This window comes from Portunus trituberculatus, chromosome 47, assembly GCF_017591435.1.
Source record: "Portunus trituberculatus isolate SZX2019 chromosome 47, ASM1759143v1, whole genome shotgun sequence".
Lineage (NCBI taxonomy): Eukaryota > Metazoa > Arthropoda > Malacostraca > Decapoda > Portunidae > Portunus > Portunus trituberculatus.
The window spans coordinates 1915680-1929894 of NC_059301.1; the positions used below are offsets into that span (position 1 = coordinate 1915680).

General features: G+C 38.6%; 1 protein-coding gene across 3 annotated transcripts in view; it reads left to right on the top strand.

The window, feature by feature from the left end:
• Positions 1–4600, top strand: part of LOC123520856 (PSME3-interacting protein-like) — a 60832-nt gene extending 56232 nt beyond the window's left edge. For all 3 annotated transcript variants that reach the window (XM_045283497.1, XM_045283499.1, XM_045283498.1), the window contains exon 5: positions 3561–4600. In XM_045283497.1, the coding sequence (XP_045139432.1) occupies positions 3561–3865 (305 nt within the window). In that variant the 3' untranslated portion in view covers positions 3866–4600. The remainder of the gene's footprint in view (positions 1–3560) is intronic.
• The last annotated feature ends 9615 nt before the right edge of the window (positions 4601–14215 follow it).

The following is a 14215-nucleotide window of genomic DNA, read 5'->3' on the forward strand; positions in this document are numbered from 1 at the left end:
TATTCGGTTAGTGCATTTTTTTTTATATATGTGCACATTTTCTCAGTCCCTTTCCTGTGCATTAAGGGAGCACCCCTGCATGTATGTATGTGTGTGTGTGTGTGTGTGTGTATATATATATATATATATATATATATATATATATATATATATATATATATATATATATATATATATATATATACACACACACACACACACAGGTAACTCTCGATTTACGCGATAGATGCGTTCCAAGAGGCATCGCATATATCAAAATTCGCATAATTCGCGTAAAACAAACATGTAATTCTCATAAGAAACAATAGATAATAGGGGGATGCGGGATGTGGCTAAATTGACATGTTTTTATTATTTACCATTCTAAATACTAGAAGTGTATTTAAAGTAAAGGGAAAAGCAAGAAATAATAAGAGAAAGCAAAAATTAAGAGAAAACAACAAAACAAAGAATACATAAACACAATACTCAAATGCATCACTGCCTTCACCACTCACATCACAGTCAATCACCATCTTCCTCTGAGCTTTACCACTTTATCAAAAATCCAATTATCAAAAATAACCCCACATGCAGAAGAAGATGAAGGACGTCTTCGGGCCATCTTGGTGAATTATAGGCAGATTGAAGAGATTCCGTCTGTACTCAGTGCTGGCAGACTGCAAATGAGTTACGAGAAGAGCGGAGCTTCCACCTATCTCCCAGCTACGGAACTCTCTGGCACACAGTTTGAAAATCCGGTTGGGCCAAATCACATATGAGCAAACCGATCGCGCAAATTAAACTAATTATATTTTTTCGGTATCGTTATAACAAAAACATGTGAATCAAAACACACGTAAATCAATTTATTTATATATATGTATATATATATATATATATGTATATATATATATATATATATATATATATATATATATATATATATATATATATATATATATATATATATATATATATATATATATATATATATATATATATAACGCTCGTTTAACGAATTTCCAGTTTAACGTACTATATAAAGTTAGACCAAAAAGTCCGCATAACGTACAACCAAATAGGTTTTAGCGAATTTTCTGGGTTTGAATTTGCCGGGTGAGGGACCGAACGCGGTAGCTTCGCTGTGATTGACTGGCTCCCCGCCTCTGTCTCTAGTACTCCTGGAGCTGGATCTAAGATTCTTTAACAGCGAAATGGCATCCATGAATGCTTGGAGGGACGGTGACAAGGTTGCTCTGAGGTTGCTGGGAACACCATCTCTGGAGGTGGTGTTTGTCTTATATATGCATTTATGTTCACAAAACAACATTTCTATTAGCTTTTTACAAACCTTGCCCCTCAAGAAAGGATTGTTTTGTAATGCATAAAGTGAAATCTTACATGGAATACCAAAAAATAAAGCAGAGAGATGAGATGAGCCACAGACGAAGCGGGAAACTCGCGGCCACTTCTTCTTGTGACCCTTTTGCCTGCGTGTTACTTTCATCATGATGTTTATGTTTTCACTCCTCTATTGCCTATTATAATGGATATCATATCTTAATATTCATATACGCTCATGCCACGAGGATAACCTCAACTCCGTGGCACTGAGTGATATTGAATTACTAATGAAATATTGCAGTATTTCATTAATAATTCACTATCACTCAGTGCCACGGAGTCGAGGTTATCCTCGTGGCATGAGCGTATATGAATACTAAGATATGATATCCATTATAGCAGGCAATAGAGGAGTGGAAACAAATATCATGGGGAAAGACAACACGCAGGCTAAAAGGGTCACAAGAAGAAGAAGCGGCCGAGTCACCTCAAGTCTCCCGCTTCGTCTGTGGTTCATCTCATCTCTGCTTTATTTTTTTGGTATTACATGTAAGATTTCACTTTATGCATTACAAAACCATCCTTTCTTTGGGGGCAAGGTTTGTAAAAAGCTAATAGAAATATTGTTTTGTGAACATAAATGCGAGAATGTGAAAGAATTTGTACGTAGCTCCTCTAACCTCCAATGACTCATATGATATGATAAAAGTAGTGGGTACACCGGTGGCCCAATATCCTAACAAACGTGTGTATATATATATATATATATATATATATATATATATATATATATATATATATATATATATATATATATACACACACACACACACAGTAATACCTCAAATCGACCCAACATACAATTTTTTCGATATACGACGAAAAATTTCACATAATTTACACCTTGAAATATGACGATATTTTTAAGATACAAATAGCTATTGGTACTCGTAGGTGACTCAGAGACCGCTCGGCTACCCGCATCCACCTAAACATTCAGCCTGTGTTGTGTATCATTGTTCATCCTTTGTGCATGTATGTGTCTGTGCTCCTTGGCAGTGTGTATTTCTTCTTAAGTTTTGTGAACTCAAGACCCTGTGATCATGTATCCCTAAAGTAAAAGTTTGGCGAGAAACACACAAAATATCCTGTATTCACATACTGATTACACTTAGAAATTCAATAAACGAGTGAGTACAAATGGTGTTCTGCCCATAAGCAACTACTCTTCTTTGCAATGCAAAAAACCAGAAGTCACTAAATGTCATGGTTGTCACGGGTTGAATGTGGTAGTATTATTGGTTTACAAGGTCTTGCGTCCAATTGGGTTCAGCGGCCTTGGCTAGAGCGAGAGAAAACGGGTCCCTTGTATCCTCTCTCTCTCTCTCTCTCTCTCTCTCTCTCTCTCTCTCTCTCTCTCTCTCTCTCTCTCTCTCTCTCTCTCTCTCTCTCTTGTTCTGATACCACTCTCATTCAAAAGTTTTCTCCCCTTAACATGGTGAGAGACCCAAGGTATAGAAGTAAGGCACGCGGGAGAGGATGCAGTGAAATCATTGTCGCTCCTACCATCCATTGTTGGTGAAAATCATTGTCGCTCCTACCATCCATTGTTGGTGACACAGTGACGTAGAGCATATGTTTACTCCTGATGAGTGATGCCAGCTAACAAGCAAAGAAAACAGGAAGAAAATAGCTAAAATATAGCCATAAAAAGCCTAAACATCTATCGACATGCCTTGAGTCTTGCATGATGAATGTCTATCGATGTGTCCCGAGTGTTGCGGGTTAAGTTGTTATTTTGGGCAATATAGTTAATTTATATCATGCATACAATAAACATTGTATTTTCTTATATTTGGTTGGTATTTAAAGCATGTTAATTTTTTTTATAGGGGAGGGGTAAATTCATATCACACTATTTCCATTAATTTCTATGGGAAAAATTGATTTGATATATGATTTCTTTTATATACAACGATCATCACGGAATGAATTAAAATTGTACATCAAGGTACCACTGTATGTATGTATATATATATATATATATATATATATATATATATATATATATATATATATATATATATATATAAAACTATCTTGGGACTCAGTAGTAAGGTGCGAGTCCATTTACTTGTTCAAGGCATGCATAGGAAAATACTGGCTGTATTTTATTTCCTTAACTTACCGTAAATCTATGCTAACACCATTAATAAAGATAAATCAAATTTCAGATTCTGCAAATGAAAGTCCAGCTGAGAGCTCCTCAGTAAATGAAGGTCCTGCTCCAGCTAGCCAAAACCTACCAAACTCATGTAACACACCAGTAAGCTGCCCCAACACCAAGTCCAACCTGCAGTGCATTGCAGTGTTACCAGGTCTGGGAGTTTACACAGACTCCAGTGATTCGGACAACAATGTGGACTCGGACAGTGATGAGGATGAGGATGTGCAGGGTCAGGTTCCACAGCAGCCCCGAGACATCACTGGGAGGATTGTGAAACCTATGGCTCAGTGCAGTGGTCAGCAGGGTTGTTGAGGCATCTTATGAAAAGAAACTATAATTTATTAAGTGTTATGTTCCTTATAGGAGCTTATAAAGAGAATACATACTGATGCTAAGTTCATTCTTTGCCTGTCTTATCTCAACAAGATGCAAAAAAATATTAGGTGTTTGGTATCTTGGAAAGTGTTGCATAGTCCTTTGCTGTAAGTAAATAATAGTGAAAGATATTTTATGTTCACTAATGACAGAGCTACCTTAGCTCAGATGTACTGCAAAGTGATATGTAGCTAATGTTGTCATGCAAATATTGTAACTTTTCAAGGTTTTTGTTAGAGCATTCTTCAAAAGTAGAAAAATTTCATTGGCATTGGTGAGGTAATAGAAAGGACTGCCATTCTTACTACCTCGGGAGGATCTCCTGATCCAGTCATTGTACATAATGTTTTTTTTCCCCTCTTTAAGCAAAAAAGTTGTGTTACTGTAAAATTAATTTTCAGATTTAACCTTCACTCAAGTTTTAATTTAATTTCAATACTTTCATGAGCAGCCATACATCTTTTAGTGACAAATGTTTTGCTTCCTTAGGATCAATTTGGTTATAATCTTTGTTGAAAACTCTACATTATTTGTTCTTTAAGATTCCTCATTTTATGCAGTGTAAAATTTCACTTGAATCACCCATGAAATTTCATATTTATCTATGTTATGTAATGGTCTGACCATGTATTGCATAATATAAGTAAAACAATAAAAAAAATTGTGAGAATATCCAGGGCATAATATATATGTTCCAGATATTTGGTCTGTACTTCCAAACAGAAAAAATGCCACAAAAAATGTTACCTACTGTTAGTACATAGCAAGAACTTTGGCCAGCATCGACTGGTACTGTACAGGGTCATCAAAAGTAGTATCCATGACCAACAGGATCATAAGAGAAAGCATCCCAGACTGAAGATTCACCCATAAGGTAGTCTTGTCTGATGACAGCAGCGGCCATTGCTAAATTCAGATCTGCTCTGCCAGGAGAGGCCTTAAGTGCTGAGTACAGCTAAAGTATATCAGCAGCACTATTTTTCTTGGTATGCAAATAGTATTTAATTTGAAAGCTGAACTTTTTAGTGTTGACTCCTTCAGCTGGAAGAGTGTAAGGTTGGCAATGTCAGTTAAGGTTCTATTGCCAAGGAGCTTAAGCAATGAGTTGCAATTGATGATAATAGGTTAGGACAGCAATGCACCCCATCTCAGCCTGGGTGAGATGGCAACTTAGACACAGAACAAGTGTCAGTCTCCCCTGCAGCCAAAGGGTGCATCTGTTGAGCAACATTAATAATATTGCTAAAGAATGATGTAGCCCATCCCTCCCTGTACCAGTCTGTCATGGCAATAGTAGGGTAGTTTTTATCATAGTAACACTGGCCATCTTTGATTAACTGGCATATTAAGTCTTGCTGATTTTATAAATGGTTAATACCACACTGATAGGTAGCTAGACACACACATGGATTTCTTAAATGCATCTGATGCAATTCGGTATACGGTTAGGATCCCATGTTATTGAAACATTCGCAAGTTGAGTCACCACACAACATGGGATGATCATACCCATCCGAGAGAATGTAAGAAGGTAAGAAAAGTATATTAAAAATACTTATGAAAATCAGTAAATATGCTATCATTCAACTTCTGTTATCATTTAACTTGTCTTTTTCAATCAGTAACTCTGTACACAAGTACAGAGTTTTAGTACAAAATCTTAGAACAACATGGTGTCATGTGTAAAGCTGCACTGCAGGATGTGTGAGGAACACAGACTGACTGGCAAGTGTAGTGGCCTCCCATCCTCTCTCAGTTGCCATATGCCTCTATTGTACAGCCAATGAATTAATTTACCATTTATTTTTCCCCTTATCAGAAGGCCATGTGCTTTTTTCTTTACCAGACAATTATCTTCCAAACCATAAAAGGTTAAGGAAACATAAATGTGAGTGAATAGTAACACTTGCTATGGTAGTAGTAAAGGAGCTTTGAGGGGATGGAATGGAACATGGCCACTGTCGTCATCTACCTATCAACACACTGCTACTCAACACACTGCTAGGTGTGTGGGTGTCTAAGAAATTGAAATGTAACTTTTGGATCATAGCATAGCACAGTGGTATGTTGACCTACTGAACAAACTTTTAGAAATTTAAGAAAACAGGGGCTGGGCATGACAGAACTTGGCCTGTGGCTGCCTGCCCACTGACTTCTTTGATAGTTTTAAGAAAGGGTTCTTGAGTAGAACTATGGCCAGGAGTGGGGCCAGATGATTTACAAACCCCGATACCATAAATGAATGAATATCAGAGACATTAGGTCTATCTAGCATGCTCAAATTCTTAATGAAAGCTAGGCAATCTTCTGTAGGCATGTGGCTGTCCCGACAAAGGTAAAAGTCCACAAAGTCAAATTTTCTTTCCACCATTTCAAGACCTTACATTTTTCACAATTCACATGTTGGGGTCACACTACAGCTTTTGTTTTGACTATGACATATAACATAACATAACATAAATAATAGGATAAAGGGCCACCAGGGCCCATCTAGGTTATCCTGTATAAATCGCACAGTGACCTCGTCATCAGCACTTAAAGATACACTTACAAATACACAATACATTATATACTAATTCTAAATATTTGGCCCATTAACAGGGCTAAGTCCTGCAGTGAATTCCTCTGGATCATGTCTTGTTTAACTATAGTAAATTTCTTATAAAAACTATCATGAAGCACTATACATAATTATAAATCTAATAAATTTAAGTCTGTTTTTAAACATTGTCAAACTAGTGCTATTTACAACCCTCTCTGGCAATGCATTCCAGAAGTCTACCACCCTATGACTAAAGAAATATTTTCTTATATCTAACCTGCAGCCTTGCTTTCTAATCTTCCTGCCATGATTTCTAGTCCTACTTCCCTCCTCTAAGGTAAAGAAAGATCTCACATCTATGTAGTTAGTATCTGAGAATATTTTAAATAACTCTATCATATCCCCTCTTATACATCTCCTCTCAAATGAAAACATGTTTAATTCCTTTAATCTATCTCTATACTCCAGGCGCTTTAATGCTGGTATCATCCTAGTTGCTCTTCTCTGAACTGCTTCTAACATGTTGATATCCTGCCTATAATGGGGTGACCAGGCCTGTATGCAATACTCTAAATGGGGCCTAACATAGGAATTATATAAGCTACGCACCACTTCCTTACTTTTATAACTAACATTTCTATTTATAAAACCCAGGATCCTATTTGCCCTATTTCTTGCTTCTAAACATTGCTTTGAAAATTTCATAGTCCTGTCTATCACTACTCCTAAATCCTTTCCTTCCTCTACTGCCTCTAGCCAACATCCCTCCATCTCATAGCTAAAGTTTGTGTTGTCTTTACCTAAATGCATAACCTGACACTTTTAGAATTAAACTCCATCTGCCACCTGTCTGCCCATGCTATCAGCCTGTCCAGGTCTCGTTGTATTCTGTAATTGTCCTTTTCACCCTGTACTGCACATGCTATCTTAGTATCATCTGCAAACTTTGATACTTTGCTACTAATTCCTATATCTAAATCGTTAATGTACACCAAGAAAAGAAGAGGTCCTAGCACTGATCCTTGGGGTACCCCACTAACCACTTCCTTCCACTCAGACATTGCCCCATTTAATACTACTCTCTGTTTCCTATCAGAAAGCCATTCACTAATCCAATCAACTAACCTACCCCTATCCCATGTAGTCTCAATTTGTACACTAGCCTCCTATGCGGTACCTTATCAAACGCCTTGCTAAAATCTAGATATATAACATCTATGCTATTTCCATCATCTAACTCCTTGGTAATATATTCTAAGATATCGAGCAAATTTGTAAGACAGGACCTCCCTGATCTAAAGCCATGTTGGGTATCTCTAATTAATCTATTCTCATTTAAATGCTCCCAAATACTACCCTTAATGATTTTCTCTAGTATCTTACATACTATACTAGTTAAACTGATCGGTCTATAATTATTCGCATCATCCTTCCTACCTTTTTAAATATTGGAGTAACATTAGCTAACTTCCAGTCCTGAGGTATCTCAGCAAACCTAAGTGATCTTTCAAAGATTAACTTAAGTGCTTCAGAAATACTGTCTACACCCTCCCTAAGTACTCTGGCATGTAGCTCATCAGGACCACTAGCTTTCCTATCGTCTAGTTCAAGAATAAATTTCCTAATAATTCCCGGTTTTATATCAATATTTTCTAAAGCTCTTAAACTACTCGTCGCACTGTTTGTAACAGGATTTCCTATTCTTTCCTAGTAAATACTGAAGAAAATTGTTCATTCAATAATTCTACTATGTCTTCATTTTGATCCACTACTACACCATCTTTTCTGAGTGGTCCAATCCTATCCTTATTTCTTTTATCACTGACCTTGTAATAACTATATAATTTTTGGGATCTTTACTCCCAGCTCTAGCTAGTTTTATCTCTGCCTGCCTTTTACTTTTTTTATAACCTTACTCAAATCATCTCTGACCTGTCTGTACCTAATCAAATCTACATCTTCCCACTTTTCTGCAACTCTCTATATGCCCTCTTCTTCTCTCTGATCTGGCTACCTATCTCATGAGTCCACCATAATGGCTTCCTGTTTCTCTGCCTTATATCTTTGTAAGGGATACACTGCATCACTATACCCTTTACTACAACCTTAAAAATATCCCACATCTCCTGTGCAGTTTTATTTCCAAAACTATCTTCCCAGTTTACCTCTCCTAATAACTGACGTAACCTACCATAATTGCCTTTCTGATAGTTTGGGACTCTAGTCTTATTCACTATATTATCCCTACTGGAATTAATGATAAATCTAATTATATGATGGTCACTGTTTGCTAAAGTCTCTCCTACCTCAACTTCCTTTAAACAATGCTCAATATTTGTTAGTACTATGTCTAAAACCTTCCTCCCCCTAGTAGGTTTATCTACCATCTGCACTAAATAGTTATCCTGAAAACTTTCCATAAACTTATTTTCACTAGCATCTCCTACCATCCTCTCCCAGTTTACTGACTTAAGATTAAAATCCCTAAGATAATTGTCTGACTAGTACACCCCTATTTATCTCATCTACCATAAGGTTGTCTACATCTGCTGACTGGTTAGGTGGTCTATAAAAGCTCCTACTCTAATAACCTTACTTTTGTTTACTCTAACATCCAGCCATAAGGACTCTACTCTGTTATCTACCTTAATACCATTAACCTGACTGGAAATGAAGGATTTTTACATAAATAACTACTCCACCTATCCTACCAATTCTCTGGTGTAAATACATAATGTATCCATCTACTTCATATTCTTTCCTATTTTCCTAAACTTTTCCTCATTTACCCATGCCTCTGTGACACATACAACATCTAAGTCCTCCTCAACTATATAACTAGATAACTCGTCCTTCTTGTTCCTAAGACTCCTGGCATTTACATAAAAACATTTAAGTCCTGCTACCTTCCTAGATGCTGTCTCCTTATTTGGAATCCTAATCTTATTCTCTCCTATTTGCACCTGGAAATCTTTCCTAATCTTTTCACTATCTCTGTTTATCCTATCTAATTTATGTCTAGCATCTTTCTTCTGGAATGCATTTGCTACCTCACCCCTACACTCCATCCCAACTCCCCTCCAGACATCCACTCAGCACATCCACACCCTTCCTACTCAGATGCACACCATCCCTAGCATACAAATCCCTTCGCCCATAGAACCTATCCCATACATCCACAAAGCTGACACCCACATCCTTACACATCCCTTTTACCCGATCATTCACACCAATGGCTCTAGACAACCATTCCCTGCTAACATACACACGAGGCAAGATTCCTGACACTACACACCTCCTACCACTCTCCCTTATCTTGCCTAACATTTCCCGAAATCTTGCCACTAACTCCTCCGACCCACCTGCTCTGACATCGTTCCCACCTACGTGCAAAACTACTACACCCTCCCTCTCCATCCCCCCAACCCTCTTCTGCACCTCCTCACTCACTGCCTTCACACCTGCACCAGGCATACACACGTTCGTCCTCCTATCCCTGTCTTTCCCACAGAAAGTGCTATCTAAATACCTAACCTGAGAGTCACCCACCACACACACCTGAGGTGTGCTAGGCACAACCCTCCTCCTCCTCTCCTCTACCCCCTTCTTTCTCCTTTCACTCACCACAACCACTTCATTCACTCCACTCTCACTCTCCCCTCCCCTCCAACAAACCGAACCTATTTTCACACTCAACAGGTTTAGTCCTATCCTCCCTAACTGCCTCCGCTTTCCTTCCCTCGCAACCTGCCATCTCTGCCCATCCTGACTACTATCTTTCCCAGTCTGGCTCGCCTGCTCCCTCTTCCCACTCTGCTCTTCCCGACAGAGGGCCAAGCCACCCTGTCGCCCTCAGAAGGTCCAACCTTCGACCTAACACTAATCTCCTGCCTAATTTTTTCCACTGCCTCCCCAAGCCTCTTAACCTCCTCCTTCAACTCAAAGATGAGAACTTCGTTCGCACTTTTCCCCTCACTTAGCTTTCTCATTTTCTCTCGCAATTCTCGGTGCTCAAAAGAAAGAACTAAATTCTCACTCTTGAGCCTACACACCATACACTCAGAAAAGTCAACGACCTTCCTGTCATGCCCACACATCTCACACACAACAAACTTGCTCAATCTCACCTCAACTCTCTCTTTCACGTACTCAATCACACTCTGATATACCTCAGTAGCTACCGCCATACTAATTTACAATCTGTTAACTCACAAACAAATAACAAACAAATAAAAATACTTGGTGACGGTGGGGTGGGGGAACCGCGATGGTGGGGGGCCTAAGTGAGGTCAACTAATCCTCTTTCAAGGTACAAGCCTAGTCTCCTCGCTCTACCAAAATACTTTTAACTCACAAACACTGATTCTAACCACTATTTCACTCTAATCTAACACTTGCAGTACACACTTTCACTTCACCAACACTCAAAAGCACCACACACAGACACCAAGCACAAACACCACTCGCTAACTATAAAAACAACAGCCAAAAACGGAGCGCACACACAACACGTCCACTCACCACCGCAGCTATGCATTGTCCCCAACGGTCTTAGGAGGGCTGTCACTGGCAGCAATGACATCAATTTAACAGCTTTTGGCATGTTGTAAGATGTTGTGAGTCAAGTCGTACATTAACGCGGCGATATCATACAATGTTGTAAGATGTCCTTGTCACACGACATTGAAGAAGCATTACAACAATCAAGTGCTGCATTCAACTGTCAGAAAGAGATTTACAACAGGCAAAGCCATTTCGTCGGGCGTACAATGACGTACGATGACTTTATAGAGATACTATGTCATACGTGCTGCTAACGACATCATTCAGCATCAAATGAGTAAAAAATCATTAAAATACTGAGTTACAACTGGTCTTTGAACACACGCTTGGCAGTAAGGCACAAAAATATTGTCGCTAGAATCATCGTGACAAGTGTGACCTCTTGTGCGGTCGTTAGTTAAAAAAATAAAAAAATAAAAAAGAATAAATAAAAATAGCCCCAGTTTACCCACCTAAGACGATGGGACAGAAGGAAGGGTATGATGGGTATGATGTCCCATCGTCGTCTCAAGATCTCTTTGGGACATCCTTAGACATCGCAGGCCCAATGGACATGAATATGGAAGGGCCGCCTCCGACACCAGGAGTGAAATTCCACCTTCAAACCCCCATGAAGGTGGACGTCCTTCATTTTGTGTGTCCTTCTTGCACTGAAATACTCTCAACCGTTACGACAGCCATATGCAGTCGCAGAAAACTGACCTGTACAGACTGTCGGGAGCGTCGTAGTAAAAAAAAAAGCTGTAGTGTGACCCAAGCAAGACTCAAGCCTGGCTTGACTCCTTAAAACAGCACAGTTTTCTCCAAGAAAATGTGTTACAAACTTCAGCAATACTCTCAGTAATCCCTTGTGGGCTGTCATTACAAGGAAAAGACCCACAATCTCTCCCTAAGATGGCAATCTAACAACAATAAGAATTGAGTCCATTTGAATTTCTTTTAGGTTTGGGAAAGTAAAAATTTGAAAGATCAAGATCTAGACTTAAGAAAGTTGTACATATATATGGGCATTAGTCGATATTAGGTGGTGTATTAACAAAGATAATTAAAGTTCTTCTTAGATTTGTGTTCATCATCCTAAGATCTTGATATTGATGCTATAGGTGGATCGGGTTCATTCCAGTGCCAGGTCTTTGGATTAGAGGGCAAAAAAAAGATAAGGGAAAAAAAAAAAAGCAATATCCTGTACACTAATTCTCCCTACATCTAATATACTACATTTTCTCCAGAAACTCCATCACAGACTAAATTATCTTTTCACTCGTCTCTAAAACAGTCCCAGCAGCAACACCATCCACTCCCTTCCTGTCTTCTCCACTCTCATCCTTACTGATCCCTAATTCAGTCCAAATCACTTACATTATGTCCCTCTTGTTTCTCTCATACCTCTTAAACTCCAGCACCATATGCCCCACAGATTCCTCTCTCATGTCACACATTTGGCACACTTTGCTGTGGAACTCAGACTATCTGTAGTTTCTTATCTTCACATCTATACACTTGTATCCTAGCTTAGAAGAGAAATCTCTGCCCAAGCAGCCATTATATCATCTCTCATACATTGTACCATTCCAGAATATGCTCTTTTGTTTCATCTCATTTTTCCATATATATTCAGTCCCACCCATTTCACCTCTTTGTCTATCTTACTCTTCTATTTCCTCGCATCCCATTCAGTTCTAACTCTGCCTTCTCTTGTCACGATCCATTCATGCTCATTTTGATTTCTCCTAGCCATTCTCATCCCCCATCCACTCGCCTCTGTCATTTTCATGCACCTCTTCCTCCAATTGCTTCCACTTTCATTCCACAGATACACCTTTGTCTCTAGCCTATTCTTGTACCTACCTAAGGGTTGTTTTTATCAGTCTTTCCCTAAAAGTGCCTCATTCTATATCACCTCTCAAAAGCTTCTACTGCCATGGACCTTGGTGCATTCAGTGCCATTCTACCCACTCTATTCTGTCCCACTTATAACTTGTCAATTTCACTTTCATTTCATGCAATCACATCCACACCATACAATATACTAGGCACAGCCGCACTCTTCCACACTTCTCTCAGCACATCACATTTACTTGCTCTCATTCTGGCTGCACCTCCCAATCGTCCTACCCAATGGTTCACCAATCTTATCTTTTCATTCTTTGTATTTTCACATCCATTCAGACTCACCCACATCCCCAAGTACTTATATGTTTGTGCTTGTTTCAACTCAAACTCTCTAATTCCCTATACCACAATACTTTCATCCTCTGACCTATTCATTATATCATTAGCTTACTTTTCTCACTACTCACTCCAAAGTATCTTCCATACTCATCCACAATATCTAAAAAATTTGCGAAGCATCTGCTGATTCAATCATGACACTACATCATTTGCATAAAGAAGCACACATATCTTATAATTCCTCACACTTACTCCTGTATTCTGCATTCATTCTTCTCATTCTGGTTACTAACTCCCCTGTATGCAAGCTGAAAAGAGTTGGTGACAATATCCATCCTTGTCTAACTCCTCTCTCATTCTTCACCCAGTCTGTTTCTATATCTCCTAGTCTGTATTTAGCTCTCATGTTATAATACATGCTATGCACTATGTTTCTTATCTTTCCATTCAACCCAATCTTTTCTGAGACTCTGCCTAACATTTCTCTCTCTATAAACCCTGTGACATGCTTTCTCTATATCCAAAAAAACCTAGATATAGTTTACTTCCATCCTTTCTTTTCCTCTCTATCATTTCATTTATCACAAACATTATCCTCAGCTCTCCTGTCTACATAGAAACCATTCTGTTCTTCACCAAACACTCCAGCTCACTTAATCCATTTACACAATCTCCCATTTAACAAAGCACTGAACACTTTACTAATTCAATCAGCCTATAGTTCTTTATCTTATTTCTATTTCTTGTATCCTCCCTTATGCAACAATCACCCTATATTAATTTTACATTCTTGGCATTCTCTCCTCTTAAACCTTGTCAAACATCTCAGTCATCCTGTCAATCATGACTTCACCACTATTTTTATACATTTTATAAGGTATCCCATCTGGTCCTCCCATTCTTTGTCTTTTCACAGATTTCTGCATCTTCTCCCTGCTGATTCTCTCATTGAGTTCATCTGCATTCTTCCTCTCCAGTGTCACACATCCTTCTCTCATTCCTAACACCTC